Below are 25918 nucleotides of genomic sequence, written 5' to 3' on the forward strand. Positions count from 1 at the left end.
TGCAGGGGAACTGGCACCAGCCCCAAAACAATAAGCAAAAAGAGCACCATTAGAAAATCCTGTATGTCTTTTTCCAGCAGGGACTTTGCTTATTTTTCCAATCAAGAGCATTAATTTTGCTCTTAAAAATATCTCGAACCCTACACCTCGAGCTCCACAATATGGATGCATAGTGGAACAACCTGACCCTATTTCACAGCCACCTTACAAAATGTAGCTTAATATGCATCAGTACAGTACGGCTCCTCTACTTTACCATTTGCCTGCTCACACCTGCCTCCCTCGTAATTTATGCTATCATATTGCTATCCTGGTTGCAAACCTTTCAGTGCACACCAAGTTCATTAATTTTGTAGGTCATCTTAAGATGTTCATGCCCCTCCTGGGCATGTAAAGTACATTTTAAGGCCTGATGTTGGTCCAGGGAATACAGAATAATCTTGTGAATAATTACTGCTACTCTAGAATTTCTTTTTTTGGTTGGCATACTTAAAGCTTTTTGATCGACTAGGTCAGCCCTATTTGACATTTTGTACATTTGCAGTATGCCGATCAGAATGTCAGCATAATGTGGAGAATTTCAGCGAGAGCAGAGATAAATGCTGAATTGGACATGGGTGTACAGATAAAAAACCTGTACTGAATGTTCGATGAGTATCTGCTCTGCTTCAGTTCACTGATGTTATTTCAATACACAAATACAATGTATTTAAATACTTTAACCATAGAAACAACTTTCCTATTTAGCCAAATCTCCCTTAAGTTATTCAAACTTTTACATAACTATTGAACAACTGATTCCAGATAGTGTTGCACTCGTGAAAAGCTCATACAGGTAGCCAGTCTGCATGCAGATCTACTTGGGCAAGGACACCTGGACACGACTCAGGTTAGGAAAGAAGGACCAGACAGGAGCAAAGCAAGCAGCACAAAGATTCCTAACTAGTACAACACAATCCTTACTTTGGTGCCTGGGCCTTCAGGAGATCAGTTATATAATTGTACATTATTAAACAAGGTTATCCCTAAGAACTGGAAGGGGCACGGGTCACTGATCAATTACAAAAGGCATGCTGAAGTTGTAAAGAATAGCTGTTAAGACACAGGGGCAAAAGGGGAACGGGTGCAGCAAAACATCTATCTGGTGCTCCCGGTAGCGTGACACGGGCTCTGCTTCCATTCAAAGTTCAAAGTTTTACTACTATGAAGAGGTCCATCTATGGATTAACTCAACAGTTCACAAGGTCTTCGTGATCCTTTTAGGTCTCGTTGTTCTGCTATAGTTTGATAGCTTTAAATTCCTGGCTGTCATTAACAAAAGATATGTTGTGTATCTTTCTGATGTCTGCTCTGTTTTTGAGAAACCTTCCTTTGAATCTTCTGTCGTTTACCAAACTACCTTCACAATAACATCACAACCGATCTGTGTTAAATCATAACTAACATAAATCATAACCCATTGCGTTGGTTCCTGCATACCACTAGCACCAAGGCACACTGCAAGAGTCTATGCGCTCTAGAAATGGTGACGTAACAGGCATAATGGCATGAGAAAAGTGTTCAGTCCTATACACCTACATTTCATTATTTACACCAGTTTATTAAATATTATATAAATGTACCCATGCATACTTTTTACACAAAAAATTGACCAGTGGGAGGACACATGGAAGGGATAACAAAGTTGTACCATGTTGAGGAAGATGAACCGGCCTGGACTAATGCAGCCATGTTTCACTAACTTCTGACTAAAAGCGGACTGTGCTTCACCAAAGATATAGGTAAACATCCCAAACATACAAGTGCAATCATTGAAAATTTAGTGTTGAAGAAAGCCCTGATTTGTGTTTTCCTTAATTTTCACAATTATAATTTTATGAAATGCACAGATCACCATCTCATAATTCAAGGCATGGTGTCATTCAAAAGATGAATCAAAGAATGACAAAATATGTTATTGATGGACAGTATCAAACACCACTCAAAATGGCAGCATCCTGAATTAACTAATCATTCCAAAGGACCAGTCTCAAGCAAAGAAAGTTGCTTTGCTCCACTGAAGCCTTTAGTTATGGACAATGCAGCTCCCCTCTTATGCAACAGTCACAATAACGGTATCTGTAAGAACACAGCTCAGTACCTGAGGCGCTGCTGACCGCTTCTTTTCATCTTCGCTGTCAGAAGACTCATCAGATGAGCTGCTGCTCTCTGCCTTCTTACCAGGGGTAGAGACTGAAAAATACAATAAAGGGAATGGCATTCGACAACAGACCGTACTTCAAACAATTAAAAAAATATATATATACACATGAAGGACAAATTGGCACAATTAGTAGTTAATAAAGGCAAGGTTTGACTTCTGTCCCGACAGCATCTGATGCAGTATTGAAAAGCATTCCTCACATATCCGCCCAAATATGGCTGACTGATGCACCAATTTTTAAATATTAATACGTTACTATTATGAATTGTACACAATAGTACTAACATTTGATTGCACTTCATTTTTTCTGCTTATTGCAAAATTAAATAAACAGCCCATCTAAATGCAAATTTTGGGATCTCATGAGAAAATTAAGAAATGTCATAGCTTCCTGCATGTCTAGAAAATAACTAATATACTCTGACAACTGGACGAAACTCCCTAGTGCCAAAGACTCCCACTGAAAGCAAGAGAATGAAACACTCAGAATCTTCAGTCTTGTGTAAGTCACATCCACTGATTAAACTATTTACGCAAATGTTTTGCACTTGCTTACAATACCAGGACTGAAATTTGCTTAAAGGTCACTAGCCCCACTCACTATGCATGGGGATAATGTACAAAATCAGCAACTAGTCTAGCTCCCAGAGATCAGTTACTCGTTTTACCAAACAGAACCATGATCGCAGGTCTTACCAGGGGGAGGGACCCGTTTCTGAACCTTCTCATCTTCACTTTCCCCAGATGAATCTTCACTACTGCTTTTGACAGCCTCCTCCTTCTTGCTGACTGGGGCAGTCTTGGCATTTTTCACCTATATGAAAGTTATTAAAGTTAAATACATTTAGCAAAGAATCTGGCCACAAAAGTAAAGCATGGTTTAAGCACAGTGTGCCATTTCAAAAATACTTGCTTTGCCTAAGAGGTTTTTGGGTGCAGTAGGAAACTAGGTTTTGGTTGCAGTACCCCCTCCCTTTTTGCCTGGTATTCAATGAAACTTTTACTGAAGTTTACTGAGTTTTTGCTAACCAGGATCCCAGTACGAGTGTTTTCCTTAAAAACTGTAAAATTGTTCCCCCAATTGGTTTTGGTAAGTTGGGACGGGTTTTAGTACCCAGGAAGTAATGGCGCTCAAGAAGAGTAAACATAATGTGTAAAATAAGTTGACAATTCAGAATGGTGCTAACAGGAAGGGGAAACCCTCAAAACCCCTCAATCTGTATGGAGAACCATACAACAACAATTAAGCAGAAAACCTGTGCACACATTAGGCAATAAATAAGCTGATAGATAAGTATTAGGAGAAAAATAGTACAGACCCACGAAGGAATCTTGGTTCTTAAACTGGTCTTTAATCGTGCATCCAGTACAGTTTACACACAGCCAGCCGACACATGTTTCATTGTAGAGCACAGTTTTCTACACATCTTCGGGGTTGTATGGCTGGATCCAAAATTGGACTGCCCACATCCGATGATACTTCCAACCCAGCAGGGTAGTGAGACAATTGTATAAGGATAAAGGGATTTATGTGGCGTGTAACTGAGTGGTATTTGGAGTGTATGTTGCATTGAGAGCTATGTAATTATGTGACACTGAGTGTGATTTGGAGTATGTTTCACTGAGTGCAGGGTAATTATGTAGCATATAATTATGTGGCACTGAGTGGTATTGGGTGGAATGTATGTTGTATTCAGTAGAGTGTAATTGTGTGGCGTGTAATTATCTGGCAGGCACTGAGTGGTAGTTGGAGTGTATGTTGCATTGAGTGCAGTGTAATTATGTGGTGTGTAATTATGTGGCACTGAGGGGTATTGTGTAATTACACTGCACTTAATGCAACATACACTCCAAATACCACTCAGTGCCACATAATTACACTATCTGTCTACCTCTCTCGCCCTCACTCTCACCCTCACTCTCTCTCTCACCCTCACTCTCTCTCTCGCCCTCACTCTCTCTCTCTCTCGCCCTCTCTCTCTCTCTCTCGCCCTCTCTCGCCCTCTCTCTCTCTCTCGCCCTCTCTCTGCCTCCCTCGCTCTCTCGCCCTCTCTCTCTCTCGCCCTCTCTCTGCCTCCCTCGCTCTATCGCCCTCCCTCGCTCTATCGCCCTCCCTCGCTCTATCGCCCTCCCTCGCTCTATCGCCCTCCCTCGCTCTATGGCCCTCCCTCGCTCTATGGCCCTCCCTCGCTCTATGGCCCTCCCTCGCTCTATCGCCCTCCCTCGCTCTATCGCCCTCCCTCGCTCTATCGCACACACTATCTCTCGCACACACTCGATCGCATCACCACAGCATCACTCAGCACCACCACAGCATCACTCAGGGGCACCACAACATCCCTATGCGCTACCACAGTATCACGGAACGCCACAGCATCACTCGTCGCCACCACAACATCACTCAGCGCCACCACAACATCACTCAGCGCCACCACAACATCACTCAGCGCCACCACAACATCACTCAGCGCCACCACAACATCACTCAGCGCCACCACAACATCACTCAGCGCCACCACAACATCAATCTGTGCAACCATTCAACAACAACTGGTTCAAATATGTTCTCTCAATGTTTCAAGCTTCATAACAAATGTCACAAAAGATGTTATTTCACATCAGTGCTTGGATTTTCGTCACAAAATACACTGAACATAATCTTCACAAAGGTTATTTACAAAAGTTTAAGATATTGCCATTATAAATTACAATAACTTTTATTTAAGTATTAATTATTACAAATAACAATGGCTTTTAATTTTTTCAATACCAATACATCTAAGTCACATAAATACAACACGTATTGCATTACAAATGCTATAGGTGCCACATTTACGAAAGTTATAACTATTGGCATTGTAAATGACAAAGCTATTAATTTCGCTATTTTCAAAACCAACACAAATAAAAAATGTGTCATTTACAATACCAATAGCTCAAACTTTCCTAATGCGAGACCTATTGCAATGCAAAGGCTTGTTTATAAATTGGTGTGGATCTCCTTCAGTCATGCGTCTCATTTATTTATTTTCAAATGTCTTGCAGTCCTCTGTGATAAGCCTAAGGCTGCTCGACCAAACTATCCCTTAGAAGAGCACCTTGGGATTACCAATGCAAGCCCCCTGTCCACTTATAAGGAAACCCCTGGAGTTTACACAATATATCTCATTTTGACATATCAAATAAAGAGCCAGCTTCTGACAGGTGCGGTCTCGATCTCTTTCTGCACCTCCCACTTAAACCAAAACCATCTAATTTGATCAGCAGTCCACACTGTTAAATGTTACTTCTGTGACCACACAGCAGGAAGCAGAATATTCTTACCTTCTTTGATGCTCCAGCACCAGTTTCTACCTTACTAGTCCCTCTTTTCAGGGTAGAGTTGGTGTGAACAGTTGTTGCACTTGAGTCTGCCTTGACACCTGTCAGGAAAGTAAGGTCAAGAAAAGAATACAAAATACCTCATATTACTCGGAGGAGAAAAGTGCTGGGGAAAACTCCCCAGTAGTACACAATGCAGATCACACACACTGAAATTATACACATGACCACGGAAAGCATTCTGTGGATTTCAAGGAGGCTTCAGTTTCAGTCGTCGTGTCACCCATGTTACACAACTTTTACATAAAAACAAGTGTGCGCAATTTATTACATAGCACAAAAATAGCTAACCATTGGCATGTTGACAACACAACTCTGGCCGTGATCAGCAACAACTAAAAGGTGGCTCTCCTAGCGCGTAGCTAGAGTAGCGCAGAGATGCCCATCAAGAGGTGATTCTGGCACGTTACAAATTCCTTTATTCATCCATTTCTTAAAAAGAACACATTCTTATCTGCCTCACAATTTTATTTGCATGCGATACAACATTTACTTATTCATAATTAGTTCTCAACTCCTCTACGCCCGCCCACCCACCCTCATAATCAGTCAAGTCTCTTTGCTTCATGCTGGACCTAATACTGCTGTTTAATGTGCATGAGGGGAAGATATTTTAAATATCTGGCCAGCAAACAATGGGATGCTTTACCCACTGAACTACGCATGGAGCCATCGGAGACAAGGTTCCGTCAAAAACTAAAAACACATCTCTTTCCGAAACTATGAGACTCTGATTGACCCCAGGCATTTATACTTTCTCTGATACGGCTCATCCTACTGTCTACACAGCGCGGGGACACACTGTTTCCTAGTGTAACCAGGCGCTATACAAGCTGTTTATTATTATTATTATTATTTGATAAAAACTTCATATTCTAAGTTTAAATTAAATTCTGTTAAACAAATTAAACAATTTATTCTGGTCAGTTAAGTGTCTGACTGTAATACCACTGTACAAATTCATGATCAGCAGCAGTGGAAGAGTATATTTTCTAGATTTCAGCATTCATTTTCCTTTTATAGTCCCATCCCCCAAAAACCACTAATTTCAATTTGCAACAACCACTAAGGAGCTTGCCTCAAATCAAGACCTGTAAACCTGAGAACTACTTGTGTGCTAAACCTTCACAGGCTCCTTGCACCTGCTTCAAGCCCACATTCAATGTGGACCATAGTTTACAAGATCATTAACCAATTTACTTACTGTAAAACTGTTAGTTATGCACATTTCAAGTTGTTCCCTATTATATTGCTTCTATGTTCCAATCATGAATTGTAGTACAATTTCAATCTCTATATAACCAGTGCTGCTTTATAAACTGTTACCACCTGGTCATGCCACACTTTAGCAACATTGGAAATAAAATGCTGTATTTAGAATATTTCTAATGAGGCCATTTCTTTTTTTTTACTTTATTATTTTTTCCCCAAAGTAACACGCAAACTAAGCAGTGATTTGCCCCAATTATACATTAGGAAGAATACCACATTCACATATTATGGCAGTTCAGTAATATACAGCATCGTACACAGCAGAACATAGGTAGCAGAGAAATGCCCACTAAGGGGGCAATATTGTAATGATTCAAAGTCAGCGAGCCAGGTATACAGTAAGTGATACGTCAATGTCTCCCTGGGCTGCCACATCTGTTATAAATCAGTCTTGATTTCACAGAACTCGCACCTCATCAGACCCATCCTCTGAGCTAAAATCACCCTCATCATTAAATGTATTGTGGAGCAGCCCCCACATAATAATCGCTTCCTTGGAACACTCATCAGGCCAAGCAAGACGTACGTGTGTCTCCTCCACCACTCCCCATTTAAGCAGATCCCGTAGCCATGAAGACATCAGTGATACCCTTGTGCCCAACCAACCAATGACTATTCACCTTTGGCTAATAATTGCGATATCTGGGCAAGCTTGCATGGAATATTCTGCCCTTTTGGTCTTGCCACCACTCCCAAGAGGCATGCCAGCAGGGTTAGAGGGATCTCTAGGTCGGCTACCCTTACAATTGTAGACACTACTTCCCTTCAGAATCCCAATATAGGACAAAGCAACATGCAAGAAGGTTGCTCCCCCCCCCCCAACCTAACTCCCCACACCATGTACATCTTGCCTCCCTTGAAGGATCCACCCTATTCAACTGTCCAGGAGTCACATAGGTGTGATGTAGAAAATTAAAATGTAGCAACTTTAATCTCAGATTACAGGACCCCGTCCTCGCCAACTCGCATGCACACGTCCAATACGCATTTGTAAAGGTCTCCTCTAGTTCTCTCTCCCAGGTCCTATGCACAGACAATTGATACCTGCCATGTCTATCTGGATCGCTCTATAGAATAAGGTAATCAGGTGCCTCCACTCCCCACATTGAAGCAGGCTGCCAAGCCCTTGAGAGGGCTGCAAGCCCACAGGAAATCCAGCCCAAACCTCCCATGCAGTGCTCTCCCACTTAGCATAATGAATGAAGTGACCTGGACCCACTTCAAAAGTCTCTTGCGGATCTTGGAAGGTGAGGAAGACCTCCCTGGGATATGGGTTACCCACCACCTAGTAGCCTCCCACCCTCCATTGTTTGAAGGACATATTTCCAACAATCGCCCAAAACGGTGCAAGATCCCAGAGACTGAGTTCATATCGACACCCCTGCACCAACAAGCGCGTCTCCCAGCATATCTATGAACAACCTCTTCCCCAATTGCCAGGTTCAGTCAACCACCGCGCAACAGGTTGTAAATTCGCCGCATAATAGTTTTGTATATTCAGAAGAACAAGGCCACATGCTCGAAGTTGCACTTGAGGATAGACACTACCCTTTCGAGGCTGCGACCGGGAGGTATGGAGACATGAAGATCGTTCAAGGTGAATATTGATATCCCCGCCAATGGATGTGAATTTTGGCATCCAAATCTCATATCAACTCCTTATACAGCATTCGCAGAGAAATTTACTCTTCTATCTTTAAAAAACAAGGATCCTTTCTATTTTACCTACTGAAGACTAAGACTGGTTCTTACTGTTAAAGCTTTGGAATACATAATCCCTGACGTAAATCTGATAATCATTCGCCCTGAAGAAGTCCTTCGGACGAAACGCGTTGGCTACTTATGTGTGAAGATTTGGAATAAAAACAAGAAAAGAGAAATTCCATGGCTTATTGATATTTTTATTATTGTTACCAAATACTGTGTGGTGTGCTGTACCATTGTGTTGAATAGGATAGACAATGCCACCCTGCTGCGCAGCCCAGACCAATGAAATGAATAAACTGTCCAGTTTGCAAAAAAATTGCGGCCTTAGTGGAAACATTGCATTTTGGAAAAGAGGCAGAGAGGGAGGGAGATAATCTTGGCCACTGCAGCCCTACCTATCACAGACAAAGGAAGTCTGTTCCAGAATGCTGTGGAGTCCTCTAGTCCCTCCACAACTCTGTCCACACTCAAGCGCTTATATACTGCCTCTGTGTGTGCAATCTGTATACAATCAATACAATCAAGTAGCTAAACCTCTCTATCTCCTAGCGGAGTTCCAACTCAGGCAGTCAAACAGCTGGTGTCCCAGTCAGGCTCCAGAATGGACACAAGAGTGACTTTTGAATATATACACAGAGCCTAAACACCTCGCCAAAATAATTTCTTAATCCCATCAATATCGGCAATGACATGCTGGGGGAGCGAACATAAACCAGCTTGTCATCTGCAAATGAGGAGAGGACATGTGCGGAGCCCCATACTCTAATCCCCTATTGCTCCAATTCCTTTTGCAACAGTAGGGCTAGGGGTTCAAGCGCAAGAGCCATAAGCATTGGCAAAGGCAATATATCTCGTATTTGCAAGAGTTAGAGCTATTGGTCTTGTAAATGATAAGGTCTTTCATCAATGTGTTATGGAGTGCAGTGGGTGTATGTGGTGTGGAGTGGAGTGGAATTATGTGGGTTGTATTGGAATGGTTTGGTGTGGAATTGTGTAGTGTGAAGTGGATGTGTGTAGTGGAATTATGTGGCATAGTATGCAGTGTAATTATGTGGAAAGTATTTGTTGTCTTGAGTGTACTGAAATTATGTGGAGTGGGGTTGTGTCTCATGGAGTGTAATTATGTAGAATAGTAATGTGTAGTGGTATGTTGTGGAATTTAATTATGTGGTGTGCTGTTGAATTGTGTGGCATGATATGGTATTGAGTGGTGTGGAGTGGATGTATTGTGTAAACATTGTTGAGATGAATTATGCAGTTTGTTGCCGAATTATGTGGCGTGGAATGGAAATTTGTGGAGTGAAATTGTGTAGCGTGGAACTGTGTAGTGCTGAGGGAAATTATGCTCAATTAAATTACGTGGCATGATGTGGATTGCATTTAAGTGGATTGTTGCTACATGGCAGTTGCCTGTGTCTTAGAGTAGAGAGGGAGGAGTAGAGAGTTGCAGACTGGAGTTGTAGGAGTAGTGTGTCAAGATTACGAGTGTGAAAATGAAACTAGCTAATCACAAGCCTATGGCCGGGCTTGAAGCCCATATAGTGAATGTACTATATCTCGAAGACCGTGTATACGTGCCTTCCATTCTCAACCTACAAACTACACAAAAAGGTATAAACAAAGTAGTAACATAAAAATGGAAAGAAGAGTAGATCCCTGTTTTGTGGCTGATTTGTACAAAGTGAAATCAGAAAACCTGGAAACATTGCGGCTTTCCCACTTATTTTTGTGTGATCTTATGAAAATATTTTAGGTCACCAAAACTCCTCCTTACCTATTCTGTAAGAAAGCACTTGCCAATATGTGAGTTTAGAACACTAGTTGTACAAAAACCTGCTGTGTTTATTTAATAGACTATAATGTTGCTCTATAATACTCTGGGCCACGTACAGAGTTTACATGACAACTGTCTTGCCTTTTGGTTCAAAAATGGTTTACATTTAAAAAAGCTCAATTTTAATAAGTACTTCTTAGTGCAGTGCTATAATTAAACATATTTTATTTCAAAGCTTCCACATGTTAAAGAAATACACTTTTTTGAAAAAGAAATACACATATGAATTTTGAAGAGAACATCATATTTCACGCAATGTTTTCTGGATAGAAGGATTCTAGCGCCAAGAAACCGCTGGTGAACGTGCGCTTTATAAATTATTTTCAGCATAACAAGGATTGAGTAAAAGAGGGAAACTTTAACAAAGTAGACAAGAACAAGCAGACGGCGGGTGGTAGTGTCTACCACATGAGCGAAGGATGGCAGAACAAACAGATATTGGTGGGAGAGACAAATACGAAGGAGGGCAGAACAAACAATATAATTTCAGGACAAAAAGGACAGGTAGCAACCTAACTTGCTTTATGTGCGACAAGGTGCGTCATGGATTGTCTAAAGATCAATCCGGCTAATCGCTTCCGGAGGGTCTGCATCAAAAGTTTATATACAATCTCGTTGGGCTCATCGGCACGTCTGTTAACTCTGAGAAAAACCAATTTAAAGTAATAGTGTAGGTCGAAACTTCGATAGAGTAGATAGTCCCTTGGTCACCATTGATTGTCAGAAATGATAAACCTGAACTTGTAGGCCTCTGGGCTTTTGCTTAATTTTGTCCATTTATCTATTTATTTAACTTATAAAGCGCACTATCATCAAAAAAAGGCATCCTGGCGCGGTTGACTCAAGATAAGAAAGGACAAGAAGATGAACTGGAGCCGACATCCGACTAAGTTTTAGGAAACAACCAGGTTTTCAGTCTCCTCCTAAAGACACACAGATCACTAACTTGTCTTAGCTCCAGAGGAAGTTGATTCCAAAGTTTGGCAGCAGCGTACCCAAAGGTTCGACCACCTGCCCTAATTTCCTAACTCTGGAAATTATCACAAGTCTTGCTAAAGAAGAGCGGAGGCATCTCGCAGGAGCATACCACTCAAACTTTCTCTGCATAGACACAGGCCCCAACCTATGCAAGGCTTTAAACACTATGCAGAGAGACTTGAACGGGACTCTTTGTCTAAGCGGAAGCCAGTGCAGTTCTGCCATAGCCGCTGAATAGGCAGATCTTCTGGGCCACCCCAAAGCCAATTTGGCGGCTGTAGACTGAATCCTCTGCAACCTGTAAAACAGAAATTTAGGAGACTCGAGAAACAGAGCATTACAATAATCAAGTCTACTAAGAATAGTGCTACGTACTATTAAAGCCAGAGCAGGAGATGGAAGCAGAGGAAGGATCTTCCGTAGAGACCTGATAATAGCCAGACAACAGGTCACAGTTTTCATGACCTGTGATTCCAAAGTAAGTTTGAAATCAAACAAGATGCTGAGATTACGGACCTTTTTCACAGATTGAACCATGGACGAGGTAGTGGCCGGCCAGAAGTTACATGGCAAGACAGAGGGAATTCTGTCCCTCGGACAGTAAAGCACCTCTGTCTTAATACATTGAATTGCAGAGAGTTCTCCTTCAGCCAGATGGCCGTATCACGCAGGCAATTATGAAACACTTCTATCGATATTGATTGGTCTCCCTCAAAGGAGAAAATCAACTGCGTGTCATCTGCATGATTAACAATGTTAATGTTATGCTTTTTGATGACAGCAATCAGAGGTTTCATGTAAATATTGAATAAAATAGGGCCGATAGCCGAGCCCTGTGGTACGCCATGCAAGATGTTTGAGTAGGTGTATTGAAAAGGGGGGAGGGATACCGCTTGCTGTCTATCCCGTAAAAATGACCAAAACCACCTCAGGACTGCTCCCCTCACCCCAACCTCTCTCAGTCTCTTCAGTAGGATCCCATGGTTGGCCGTGTCGAAGGCGGCAGACAGGTCCATGTAACGATTGCCAATTGCATGCCTCCATTTTGAAGTACCAACATATTGGGACTGATACTTTCAGATTGTGGTTATTAGGTATTGTGCACCCACAACTTTCTTGCGGCCAAATTTGTGCACTTTTCACATTTTACTGTATTTCACCCACATTGCATGTTCACCAGGAGCGTCTACCACCAAATGTGCATGTTGAAATAACTTTGTTGTCCAGATTAAGTACTAATGCTCCATTTGAAGAGCATCTTTCATTTGTTGATAGGAGGGGTTTTGCATAAGCTCTCATTGAGGCTCCCAAAGATAAGACTGTATCCTAACCAATCCAGAAGGAGTAGTGTGTATGTACTTTTGTAACACATACATATAAGAAATGCTGCATTTCATTTTAATGTTTGTCAATCCTGACAAATGCTGCGATAGAACAAGAATCAAAAAACTGTACCTAAGAGACAGCCCGAGACACCTGTTGAGAATGCCCCAGGGATACAGGCTCAGTCTGAGCGGAAAAATACTAGTAATATGCATAACGGACCAGTCGGCAGCCCAACCTGCGTAAAAGGACTTGATGCAGTCGGAGTGTTCACGCGTCATTGTAGTCCTTAAATGTAAAGATTTGAGGTATTAATTAAGTTAAACAATCGGGCAAATACAAACCATTACTATTGACTACATACACACAGGGTGTGTGTTGAGACAGATGCACTCCCCTGACTGACTTTGACTACCTTGCATATACATGCTTGATGGCAGCTGCCCCCATAGTGAAATAACTTTTCACTTCAAAGCCTGTATTGGCACCAGAAGTCTATGTGTAAGATACCATTTTAATAATTGGGGAATGTGTGTTTAATGCTGCCTCTCTTGTTTGAAAGTGGACCTAGGGAGCAGACCAACTGAGACACAGGATAGGCATGCAATAGTAATAACATCACTGATAAAGTCAAATAAGGCGACTGCAAATACGGAACCAGAAGCCATCATGCTTACTACAACATAACTAGAGTTCAACAAAACACAGGAACAAAAGGAAAGGGTGGCTTTCCTTCCGAGTGACAGATATTTTCGTGCAGGTAGATAAATGCAAGCATTTGCAATGCAACAGGCCTCGCATTTGCGAGAGTTTAAGATATTTTGGATGCTTCCAAAGCCTTCGAGTCCCTGGAATGGAGATATTTATTTCCAGTCCTGTAAAATAATGAACTTTTGTCTCAAATACCTGACAAGGGAAAAATGCCTGTGTCAGAGTCAAGAGGGAGAACTCAAATCCTTTCTTCTTGGGTAAGGGCACAACACAGGGAACTCCATTTCCCCTATGATATTAGCCCTGGAAATGGAACCATTTGTCTGCTGGGTGCGAGATGATCGACCACCGCCGCAACCCCCCACCCAAACCAGGGGACTGAGATGGGACACAGGTTGGGAGGATTGGATCTTAACGTATGCAGATGATATCTTTTTATATGTGTCTGACCCTGAACACACTATTGACCGACTCACACAAATGTGGATGATTAATTAGTAAGTACAGTGGTTTCCAAGTAAATTGCATGAAGTCAACGATTTATTTGCTGTCCTGTGAAATACACTGCCAGTATAAATTCAGACAGTTCTATAAAGGGACATATGTCTCGGATGGGGTCTTATTGTCGGTTTTACACTTGCACCCATCACAACCCAATAACATGTTTACAAAACAAAGTGAAGGCATCCTGAAAGAAAGAAAGAAGACATTCGGTCAGAAAAATCACAGGGAAACACTCTAAGCCAGAGGTCTTCAATCTGGGGGTCGTGGCCCCAAGTGGGGCCCTGGAGTCCTGGGAAGGGGGTCGCACATTCTCCAGCTTCACTTGTCCCGGCAATCCAAAAGGTTTGCTTTCCGTTTCGGAAAAAGACAGCCGTCCTGGGACAGCTAATTTAGATTATCAGTGGCTTGCCTGAATGAAATGTAAATCAGTTAATCTGAAAGTGTAAAGGATAAGCAGTTCTGGCTTGTTAATTGATCAAATAACTCCAAGGTTTGTGATAACAAAACAAATTTTTGAGTGAAAGTGCAAAGAGTTAACAATTGGGCTGGGAAGCGCTTGCATTTAATTTTAACTGCATTTACACAGCCCTTAGTACCCCTAAAGAGGTGTTGAAGGGACCATTATGTAACAAAAAAATTGCATTACATATGCTCTAGTATTACTAAAATCTACATTTTGGAAGCACCATTTTATAGTAAAACTATTTGCACATTTTGCATCAGTCTATCTTACACTGTGTATAATGCAAGTATAAAATAATGACTTACATATTCACAGTGCTTTCTCTCACAGGCTGGGACCTCGTTGCACTAAAAATACACATCACTATTATCCACTGTACCAATCAAGATTTAATTCTGTGGCTCTCTGGTTACACACAGGACTCTGCAGTGCATTAACTAAAAGTTTCATAATGTACTGCGGTGCATTTCCCACTGAGTAACAACTTTTTAAATAAATATTTCATTTACGCTGCCCATTATTTTATATGTAGATAGATGGAGAAAGACCTAAAAAAACCTACAGAATATGTTGGCGCTTATTTATGAGAGGATTCCATCATCAAGGCACTACTTTTGACACTCCGGTGGCGCAAGCATCTCAACCATACCTGTGATGCGGTACAAAGTCACCCTGCATGGCTTTGCATCGCCTCTAAGATATGTAGTAAGACATAGCAGCGCAAGCCACTGCGTTACCTCATTCTGCGTCAAGGAGTTGTTCCATGAGCTTTATAAGGGGTTCCCACACAACACCCATGCATTTTGATCCTGTCCCATTTTTACAAAATCACGTAAACCTGGGGCAGCTCCAAAAACGGATTCTTCCCCAGTGGAGGCTTAACGAGGAGAAATGTTTTCTTTTCTCCTTGTTTTTGCTCTTTCCATGTGCGCTGCATTCTGCATCTCACATAGAAAGAGGAAAACATCTCTTGGGATTGTTTTTGTTAAGAAAGGTGCCCCATCCTGTACAGAAACAACCCTGCCTATGTTGGTTCTAAGCTGCACTTTGTACGTCAACGCATGGGAAAAGGATAAGAAAGCACTGTATTTCATAAATATGGTGCATTCCTGCCCTTTCACATTGGCACAGGGCAGCACCGCAAGAAGACTTGCAGCTTTACCCTATGCCAATTCCTCATGAACGAGGCCCTTTGGTTTTAGCTACACCTTTGACTACACCGCCACGCTCACTGACCTTTGGTTTGCTAAACAGTTTAATATTTCCCCACCATAAAAATTATTTGCTGTGGGAATTGGGGGGCTTTATGGTTGTCAATGATGAGGAGTATCAGGTTCTAGAAATTTGTCAGAAGGGGGTCCTTACGCCTACAAAAGTTTGACAAGCGGGTCTCAGCATCAACAACTTTGAAGACCTCTGCTCTAAGCCCTGAATGATATCAAGTGAAAGTAAATCCATTCCAAAAATACACAAGATCATAAAAGATGCACATAGTAACACAATTTGTGTTAAAAAGATACAAAATATTTCATTTATATAATTAAAAACTCATTAAACAGGAATAGTGATCAAAATAAATAGTATGATGAAATTAATATCTGACGAGTGTCGCCAAGTCTCTTAATACGGCGAATTCGGGTGTACCACATTGCAGTTAAAAATTTAGATAGGGCAAATACCGTAATTGGGGCTAAGTCTGTCCTCAGAACTCTATAGGCGGGTAGAAATGTTCTAAATCCCAAATTTTTAAGTAAAGGCACAAGCCAATATTTCCTACTTTTCTCATAGGCGCTACAGAAAAAGACCACATGTACATCGTTCTCCTTTGTGTGGCCGCATGCGGGACAAATTTCCGTGGAAGGGGGGCAGGACCATGATGCCATGAAGGATGCCAATGGGCGGGTCCCATATCTCCATTGTAGGAATAATTTCCTAGTTAGTACCGGAGACATGGTGTCAAGGACACTTTCCAGCTGATAGGAATCCTTACTTTTTATAAATCGATTGGTCAATGATCCATCACGGGTGCCCTCAGCAGCTCGGGAGAGCATTAGATCGTAGTAGGCTCTTGATCGCACCTTTCTGGGGGTCCTTATGCTTACATTTACTAGATCCGACCAGAGTTCAGGAAGACCAATAGCCTCGGTAATGTTCTTAATATAGTTCAGCCAGGGTATTCTGGTGGCATTGGGCAACAATAAGAATTCCATTAACTCGCTCTGTAAGTTGAAAGGTCTGGGCTGCACCATAAGCGTCGCCAAAAAGCAAGTGGTTTGAGCCCCAGCTCCTCTGTTATGGGTCGGAGGCCCATGTCGAGCCTCAGGGGCAGAATTGGAGTGCTCATCGGAAGGGCGGTGATCTGCCTCAGGAATTTGTTCTCGTGGCCGCTAATTTTGGTGATGGAATGTGACCCCACAGCTCGCTCCCATATATAACACCCCCCCCCCCCCCCCGAGCTTGCGCCTTGTAGATCTCGATTACAGGGGTGAGGGGGCGGTAGGGAGATTTACTCGCTATTCTCATGGTGCCACCTGCCAACTGTGCCAATTTGATGTTTGCTTTTAGCTGGTGTGCCGACCACGTTAAGTTTTCATTGAGAGCTATCCCCAGGTAATCAATTGTCTGGACCCGTTCCAAACGGACTGTATCTAGAAGGAGGGGCGGGTGATTAAAAGGCATGGGGTTGAGGATCATGAATTTGGTTTTCTGGGGGTTGATCTCAAGTCCCCTTTCTGTACAAAACTCCAGAAAACCATCCAGGACTCGTTGTATGCCCATCGGGGATTTGGACAACAGCAGGGTGTCGTCCGCAAACAATTGCGGGCACCCTGCTGCCAGTCAGTTTGGGGGCATTGATGTTGGGGATCCTGGTGAGGTGCGCGATTACCCCGTTCACAAAGAGGCAGAACAGGGTCGTTGCAAGCACACAGCCCTGTCTTACCCCTCTGCGAACGGGGAACCTTTCCGTCAGATTTCCACCTCTGCCGCACCTAACGCGCGCAAAGTTGTTATGGTGTAATCTCATCAGGATTGCCAAGATGTCTCTTGGGACATTCATCTCCTCCATGACCTGCCACAATTTTGCTCTTGGGACCAAGTCGAAGGCGGCACGCAAGTCCACGAAAACCGTGTACAAGGTGCCGCCCTCAATCAACGCTGTCCTCCAATATAATAGGTTCAGCCTAAAAATTTGGTCGATTGTGGATACCCCTCGCCTAAATCCCGCCTGGTAAGGGGTCAAGATGTCAGTCTCCTCCATCCAATTCTGTAACCGGTCCAAGATCAGTCTACCAAAGAGCTTTTGGGACACGTCAATGAGACTGATCGGGCGATAGTTGGCTGGGAGCAGTGGGGATCCCTTATTAAATATTGGGACCACCTCCGCTCCCAGCCAAGTATCTGGGACCTCCATCCCCCCTAGGACAGCATTAAATAACAGCATGAGGTAGGGGGCCCAAATCTCTGGTTCCTGCTTGTACAGGTCGCCTGGGACCCCGTCGAGCCCCGGGGCTTTCCCTCATGACAATCCGGCTATAGCCACCCTCAACTCTTTTTCTGTGAAGGATTTGCCTTCATAATCAGACGCTCCCATATTGTATGGTTCTTGCGAACCCCCTTCCTCTGTATCGTACAGTGACTGGTAATGATTTTGCCATGTACTGGGTGCAATATTGGGCTCAATTGCCGAGGATAAATCCTCCGTTCCATTGGACACTATTCGCCAGAATTTACTTGAATCTCTGGTGGCCAGTGTCCTTGAAAGTTCCTCCCAGTAATGTTGATCCCATTCAACCTTGGCATTCTCCAGGAGCTTCTTATGAGCCCTTCTCATTGATTGGATCTCATCCCTGGGTTTGTGCGCCTTTATTGCTAGTAACAGCTTACTTTTAGAGTCCCTGCATGTGGCGTTGTACCACGTTCTCTTGGTTGTTGGACCGGTTTTGCCCCCCCTTTTAGAAAAGAGGTCAGACTCCAAGGTATTGATTAGATCTGCATGATCTGACCTAGCAGGTCTCTATTTTCCCCTTCGGCTAATTCCTCCCCAATAGAAAATGCCCTCTCTAAAAATGGAGTAATTCTGGCGTACAATTTGGGTAAGTTATCCCCACTACTGGCCAATTTCGCCCATCTAACTCTCCTCCGATTATTCTCCAGGAGTAACCCAGACTTATCTCTATTGAAACCCAGTCTTCTGTCATTAGTGCCTGGAGGATGTATTCAAGCTCCAGGGCATTGTGGTCACTATCCTGTCTATCAATGACCTTGAAGTCAATGATTTGTGACCACATTGATAATTTGACAAAAATATAGTCTAGTCGTGATTCACTGCCAACTTTATTATATGTGGACTTGCTTGGGATATCTGATTTGCAGCGCCCATTGCAGGCCCTTAGACCATGATTTAGGGTAAGGGCAGTTATCTGCAGGGCAAGGGGAGTCCATGCTCTTGGAGGGGGTGCCACTGTGACCGGAACCTGCCACCGTGAATCCTCCTCACAGGAGGGTCCATCACGGAGGCCTGGTAGCGGCTCATAGTGAGAATTTAGATCTCCACCCACCACGTATTGGTATTCCCCATGGATGTCACTCAGGAAAGCAGAGAGTTCCTCTATGGTGTTTGATTCACGTGCCAAGGAAACAGGTCTTGAATATTCGTTTACTATCACCAGTTTCGGGGAATTTGGCCACTCTAAGAGGACGGCTAAAATGTCATCTGAATCGGTTGTCAGGCAGCTGGCCTGGCAGCCCAGATCAGATGCTACCCAGGTTGCCAGACCTCCAGAAGGTCTACCCCGTCCCCCCCACTTATCTGGTTTGGAAAATACTGCAATCCCCTGTAATGCTAGTTCTTCACGCGCCCAAGTCTCTTGAAAGAGGCATACACTTTTCGAGTTAATAAAAGAATCCCACTCCTGGCAATCTATTTTGTTTGCCAACCCAGCAACATTACATGAAGTCAGAATCAAGGATTTTGGACTAACAGAGGGTGGCCCTGTGTCGGAGCGATTGGATTCAGTGATCTCGTGGTTGGCCAATCGATACAGGGGCAACTGCCCCTGCACCGGCCCAGTGTTGGTGTTGAGCACAACTAGGTCCGCTAGGGGATGCTCTAGATCTTGGTGAAGCGCTTGGTCTATTTGTGCCCGTGGAACCTGCACTTGTTCATAAGGTGTATTGTCTTCAGTCCGATGGAAAGGGGAATGGTCCCTCCCTTGTGACTCAGACTGTCAATCGACCATTTCAAGGGTACTTTATCTATTGTAAGTTGGGAGGTAGGCTGGATAGTGCATTCTATGGGGCCCCGGGACTCCTCTCATGCTTCCCCCCCCTTCCTCCTCTCCTCCTAATGTTAGTTTCCCATCCTAAATCCTCACCATACGGTACGGAGATTTCTGGGACTCCACTCCTATGATAAGGTTCCCTTCTCTCCCTACGGCTGCTCTCCCAATCTTCCATCATTTCCCGATGATGGCCCCCATCTCTGATCCTCCATATTGTATAAGTTCGAAGGATAGAAGAACGAGAGGGGGAGGGCTTGGATGTCACTGCCTAGATCGTCTGGGGCCCAAGAGCAAACGTAGGAGGCCGTGTTTGGCTCTCTAAAGGTAACCAAAACACAGTCTCCTCTAATTGATTTTCTGGTAAAACCCACCCAGGTGAACCGTCTAGCCATAATGATGTCACTGGTGGTACCTCGTGGGAGCGGTCTATGTATAGACAGCCAGCTGATGACTTTATTTTTGAGGGAAGGGATTGATTCTATGGCGTTGGGTTTTAACTCAGGGACCCCTGCCAGGATGACCGTGTAGGGAGACGCCTCAGGTGGTAAGTTGGTAGGTTTAATTTTACAGGGGATTCTTTTTTTTCCTGGAGATGTTGATTCTCTCTGTGTTACAGTCGGGGTTTTAGTAGAGTCTTTAGGTTGTACAGTGATATTTGTGAGTGGGGTCGGTACAGTCTGAGTTATTGGAGGAACATTATTGGTATTTGGGTTGGCCGGGGGTTGGGGATTCTCGTTTTGATGCAATTTAGGTTGTGGATCTTGGTTAGCAGCAGCGGGGCCCTTTATCAACTGAGCTGTGCTATACTCGGTTCCCCTTTTGGTGTTTAGATCTATGCCCCCTTTGACTCCTTTCGATTCAAGCTTCCTAAAGTCTGCTAGTTGGACTGTGGATTTTTCAATATTGACCAACCTAGCTTTGATCTTGATCAAGCGAGCCTCAAGGGGACTTAATAGGGACCTAAAGAGTATGCCTATATCTGCCAGTGTAATATCACCAGAATTTTCCACAGAGATATTATTTGAACCAGATGGTGTGGTCATAGGAATTGTAACTGGTGATGAAATTGTTGCATTGGCCTTGTCCGGGTTGGTGTCGATGGTGGTACCTGTAGCACCATTTTCCCTAGTTGGATTTAGTTTCGGGGGTTTAGACTTACTATCTCCTTTGTTATGAGTCCCTTTTCTCTTTTTTTGGATGGCACCTTCCCTAGCTCCCCTTGCTAAATCAGGGCTATTCACATTGCCATTAGTTGCAGCTATGTTGGGTTCAAATGTAGGGAGCGGTGTTTCAGATGAAATTTGGGGTGTCTGGCCTATGGGTAAAGCCATTAAACTCATGTCCTCGAGATCGCTAGGGGGCTCTATGGTGGAATCTGGGTTAATGGGCGAATGACCGGGTGGCTGGGTTTGACCTTGGTCACCTAGTGCGTGGTTAGTGGCTTCTAACCTCCCATCGGGAGTTCGAGCTTGGGCCATTGGCCCCATCGAAGATCTCCTAACCCAATCTATTTCTTGGCAAATTCGTCTCTCAAGTACTTCGATTTCCTCAATCAGGAGAGAGCCAGCTTTAACAAAATAATTGTCAATTGTACCTTTCGTGGCTCCAGACGCCGCCAATGAAGATTTACTCCTGGTTTCTCTGGTGCACATTTCTGTGGCTGGTTACTCTGTTCTACGTGTGGGATAATCGGGCCAGGAGGAGGGGCCTGGTCCGGTCTCTGCCGGCCTCAAACGGCCCGGTCTTGGCCCGGTCTTGGCCCCGAGCTGCGTCCCGCGGTCGAGGGCGGGGTTTAGTAGAGAGTGTTGGGGGCGGGAAGAGACACCAGCTGCGCTGTGTTCTTCAAGGCGCTGTGGATGCTGTGTCTCGCAGTCCCGTCCCGGTCCCCGCAGTCAGAAGTCTCTTGTGCAATGCTCCTGGAGCGGAGCTCCTCCAGTAAGCAGGCAGGCAAGTGGTTTGGGAAAGCAGTGTCAGCAAACGGCTACGCAGGCGGCACCAAAGGGCTGCACTCCAGTATCCTGTTTCCAGGAGTCGGAAAAATGAGCTGATACACAGCTGTGTGGTATGATGGGACACAGGAGAAAGGATACTTGTTTTTCTTCTAATAGCTATGGCACCCTATCTGATCACATTGCCCTGCGTTTCCATTCTTTTTTTTCTTTTCAAAAAAAGGTTTATGTAATAGGTTTCTAGTTACCGGTTATTGTATTAGTGACTATTTAGCTTAATTATGTTTGGTGTAAAATTAAAATAAATGAAATTTGCTCAATTTGTAGCCATTAATAAGCTGTACTGAAGACAGTTTTTCTTTATTTAAAGCACACCCCTCTATTGAAAAGCTTTGCGCAAATGTGTATATGTATATATCCCACATGCGGGAGCGACTATACAGTGATTATGACTATTGATAAATATCGACTGGAGGAGAACCCAATACAAACGCAGATAATGGTAATCTAAAGTCCCCATTCTAAAAGATCTCTCATTCACCTAAAAACAGGTTGTAAACGTAAAACTCTTATTTCAAACTCTTCAGTTCTCAAGTTTAATTTAATAACAGCCTAACCTAACAAATTGCAGCAAAAGAAACCTTACATTAATGACAACATACAATCTACAATACAAAAGGACCTGTAGGCTGTACAGTGAGGCTCAAATGCCATAGTAAGGTTCTGCAGTAGAACAATAAGACTAAAACAAACAGAGGGCACAAAACAGTATATGCATTCTAAATGAGTTTGGATCAACTGGTACAAAAACAAGCAATAAAAGTAAAGAGATACAGAAATCCAGGGACATGCAGGGGGGGGAGGGGGGGCAGGGGTGATATGAAACAAGTCATGCACCCTAACCACACCAATCACGCAGCACCTTAAGAGCACTACTCTTTTCCAAACCTAATGATACCTACCACCAAAGGACCCCACAACCATCACTTTTAGGGAATGCTACTTTAAGACAAGCATCACTTCTCAGCTGTGCACGATTAATTCCATCTTTCCTAAATCACTTCAGCAGCAGCCTCAACCTTAAGATATCCAAACACTAACAGCACTTGGTACCAAGGCTACACTCTGACTCACTGGTAGAAGTCAGAGTACAGATAAAATGTAACATTTTTCCAAACATCCTTCACAGCTGTGTTACGGCACCCTGTGGATCGATATCTATTTATGGTGCAGAGGCCATCTCTGGCTGATGGGGCTGGGAACAAAGGGAGAAGATGGAGGCTTAAGGATACATTTTAGTGTTTGGACAAAGAGATCAAAGTTAACAGTTCATGCTTACTCTTTGGCTGGGGCTTCTCATCCTCTGAACTTTCTGAACTGCTGGCCGGGTCAGAGATGCGGACCTTCTTAACCTCAGGGGTCTGGTCTGCCTTGCCAGCCTTCCTCTTCTGGGGACCGGTGGGAGAGCTGCAGGGGCATAAGGCATAGACAAAATTACTTGAAGCAAAGTGGTCAGAAATGTCCATGAAGCAAATCAGCCCTCAAGGTCAGACATTGCTGACGACATGCAAACTCTGGAAAGGACCCCATCAAGCTTCTAAACTTCATAAATTTTAAGATTGATCAAGTCAGAGAAGAACCTCTGAAGACAGCGAGGAGGACTAATAAGGAGCCCTACGTGACATCCTATTTATGAAACTACACACGATTATATGCAATCAATAGAAGGTTAGAATAAATGTCAAATGCAGGTTTGGTAATATGATTGTACACACAACACTGAAATCTGCCATAATTACTTTGCTACTCTCAAATTTAAGTTTAAAATTAATGGTAGTAGGACAAGAGGAACAATGAAGTGCCTGACGAATGGGTCTAATGACATTTTTCAGTAGCTATGAGGATAGAATGGAATATATGACGTTATCCCGCATGAAAAAATCCCGCATACCATTAGTCCGCAAAAAAACTCCCGCAAATACCATTAGGCCGCAAACAAAAAAAAACGCATACTTTTATAACGAATATGCCTTTAGCACGCATGCCTTTAAAACGAAAAGGCATGCATGTTAAATGTATACTCGTTTTAAAAGTTGTTAAAGAAAGTAAGAGCACCCTATCCTACACTACACTCTAAAGTAGAACCCCCTGCACCACCCACCCTTAACACACAGTCCATTACCTATATTTACACTACCCAGCACGATCTCCCAACACTACCATAAAGCACTCTACTTCCCTACACAAACACTACAACACAACACAACCTTTATACACTACAACAAGCATGACCCTACACAAACACTAAAATACTACCCTAAACCACTACACCCAGCATGACCCCTACACTACACAAACACTTCAACACTACCCTATACCCAAAAACACTACACCCAGCATGACCCTACACTACACTACCCTAAACCCTATGACACTTCCCCTAGCATGACCAAACACTACACTACCCAAAACCCTAAAACACTACCCCCAGCATACCCCTGTACCCCAAAACCCATACCTAGCCCTGAACCCTAAAAATACCCCTGTACCCCAAAACCTAGCCCTGAACCCTAAAAATAACCCGTACCCCAAAACCCAAACCTAGACCTGAACCCTAAAAATACCCCGTACCCCAAAACCCAAACCTAGCCCTGACCCCTAAATTACCCCTGTACCCCAAAACACATACTTAACCCTAAAAATACCCCTGTACCCCAAAACCCAAACCAAGCCCTGAACCCTAAACATACCCCTGTACCCCAAAACCCAAACCTACCCCTGAACCCTTAAAATAACCCTGTGCCCCAAAATCCAAAGCTACCCCAAACCCTAAAAATAACCCTGTACCCCAAAACGCAAACATAACCCTTAATTACCCCTGTACCCCATAACCCAAACCCACCCTTAAAATACCCCTGAACCCCTAAAACATATACCCCAGCACCCCCAAACTTCAACCATATACTTACCTTACACTTCAATTTTAAAAACATATGCTTTTACCATTCATGCTTTTACAACGAATTTCGTTGTAAAAGCATGCGTGATAAAAGCATATAAGATATAATGACAAGCGTTGTAATATTCTGCGGAATAAAAGTACTTGCGGGATAATGGTATGCGGAATGAAGGTATGCGGACTAAAAGTTGCGGACTGAAGGTGATGAACCGATAGAATGTGTTGCAACAGATTTCTTTAATTGGTTACTGGTCTAAATGACTACTGTTCTATCAAGTTCTATATTAAAAGTTACATTTAACACAATCACATAAACTAACTTTCTTTTTATGATGTAAACATGTGCATGCTTGTTTAAACTACAAAACAACAAAAAAAACAAATGAGATGGACTGGCTCAGCAACACAGTCAAATAGCTTCGAAATGTTGGCTATGTAAATCAAGCTAGTCTTTGGGTAAAACTGCATATGTCTTGAGTAAAGGCCTTTTACATTGCATAGGTTTGAGAATGGGCTGCACAAAAACTCAAAATATGTATGATAAATTCAATACTCTGCCAAATAAGGAGAATGCTAAGGTGTCTATATTCTATCCATGGCATCCTATCCAGGGTTCAAAAAAACATTTGGTTGTCTGAAAGCACCCCGCCCACCATCCAAGTTTACACTTACTTCGACCACTCTTTGTAGATATCCAACAATGAGACTGTTTGAGAAGTGAACAGCTTCTATAGTAGATAAAGGGAAAAAAAGGACTTTGCATTATAACTCAAGAGAGCAAGGGAAAAAAAGTGTCTGAATAAAGAGCGCTAGCCCTACCAGATCCAATCAACAGGCTAATACCGTAAATAAAGATGTTAGCATTGAGGTACTTATTACTGTGGATTTTTTGGGGATATAGAGTTGCATGCCCAATTAAGAGAAGACAACATAACACACTACACAGGGTACCCGTGTACACCAACTCGAAAGTTTTATATCGCTACCCACTCACATTTAAACCAACAACATACAGATCAAACAGAAGGGCACTGTGCGATAGGTTGGTCAACTTTTTACCTGGACCCCCATATCATTGCTTGTATCGACATGCTGCACATTCCTTATCTTAGAATCCTCCGCAGGTGCCAGACTGGATCTGGAACTTTGTTCAGCTGTACCTCTGCACGTCAGTACAGGACGTCAAGCGACTCTGTAGCGCAGTCTCCCGAATGTGATGTCAACATAGTGGAGAAGTGTGGCTCAATGGTTAGAGCGGCAGACCCTGATGCAGAGGTCTAGCCCGGGACCAGGGTTCAATTCCCCGCCTCGGCGGGTCTTGGGCTCAAAATTCCACGGACCAGATAATTCTC

General features: G+C 43.3%; 1 protein-coding gene across 5 annotated transcripts in view; it reads right to left on the reverse strand.

Annotated features, from left to right (window-relative positions):
* The window catches only part of TCOF1 (treacle ribosome biogenesis factor 1), a 338714-nt gene that overhangs the window by 272506 nt on the left and 40290 nt on the right, over window positions 1–25918 (reverse strand). For all 5 annotated transcript variants that reach the window (XM_086931305.1, XM_086931303.1, XM_086931304.1 and 2 more), the window contains exons 2-6: window positions 25239–25294; window positions 22947–23074; window positions 5528–5625; window positions 2900–3017; window positions 2141–2232 (exon numbers count right to left, since the gene is read on the reverse strand). In XM_086931305.1, coding sequence (XP_086787431.1) covers window positions 2141–2232; window positions 2900–3017; window positions 5528–5625; window positions 22947–23074; window positions 25239–25294 — 492 coding nt within the window. The remainder of the gene's footprint in view (window positions 1–2140; window positions 2233–2899; window positions 3018–5527; window positions 5626–22946; window positions 23075–25238; window positions 25295–25918) is intronic.

Source organism: Lissotriton vulgaris, chromosome 7 (assembly GCF_964263255.1).
Source record: "Lissotriton vulgaris chromosome 7, aLisVul1.2, whole genome shotgun sequence".
NCBI classification, from domain to species: domain Eukaryota; kingdom Metazoa; phylum Chordata; class Amphibia; order Caudata; family Salamandridae; genus Lissotriton; species Lissotriton vulgaris.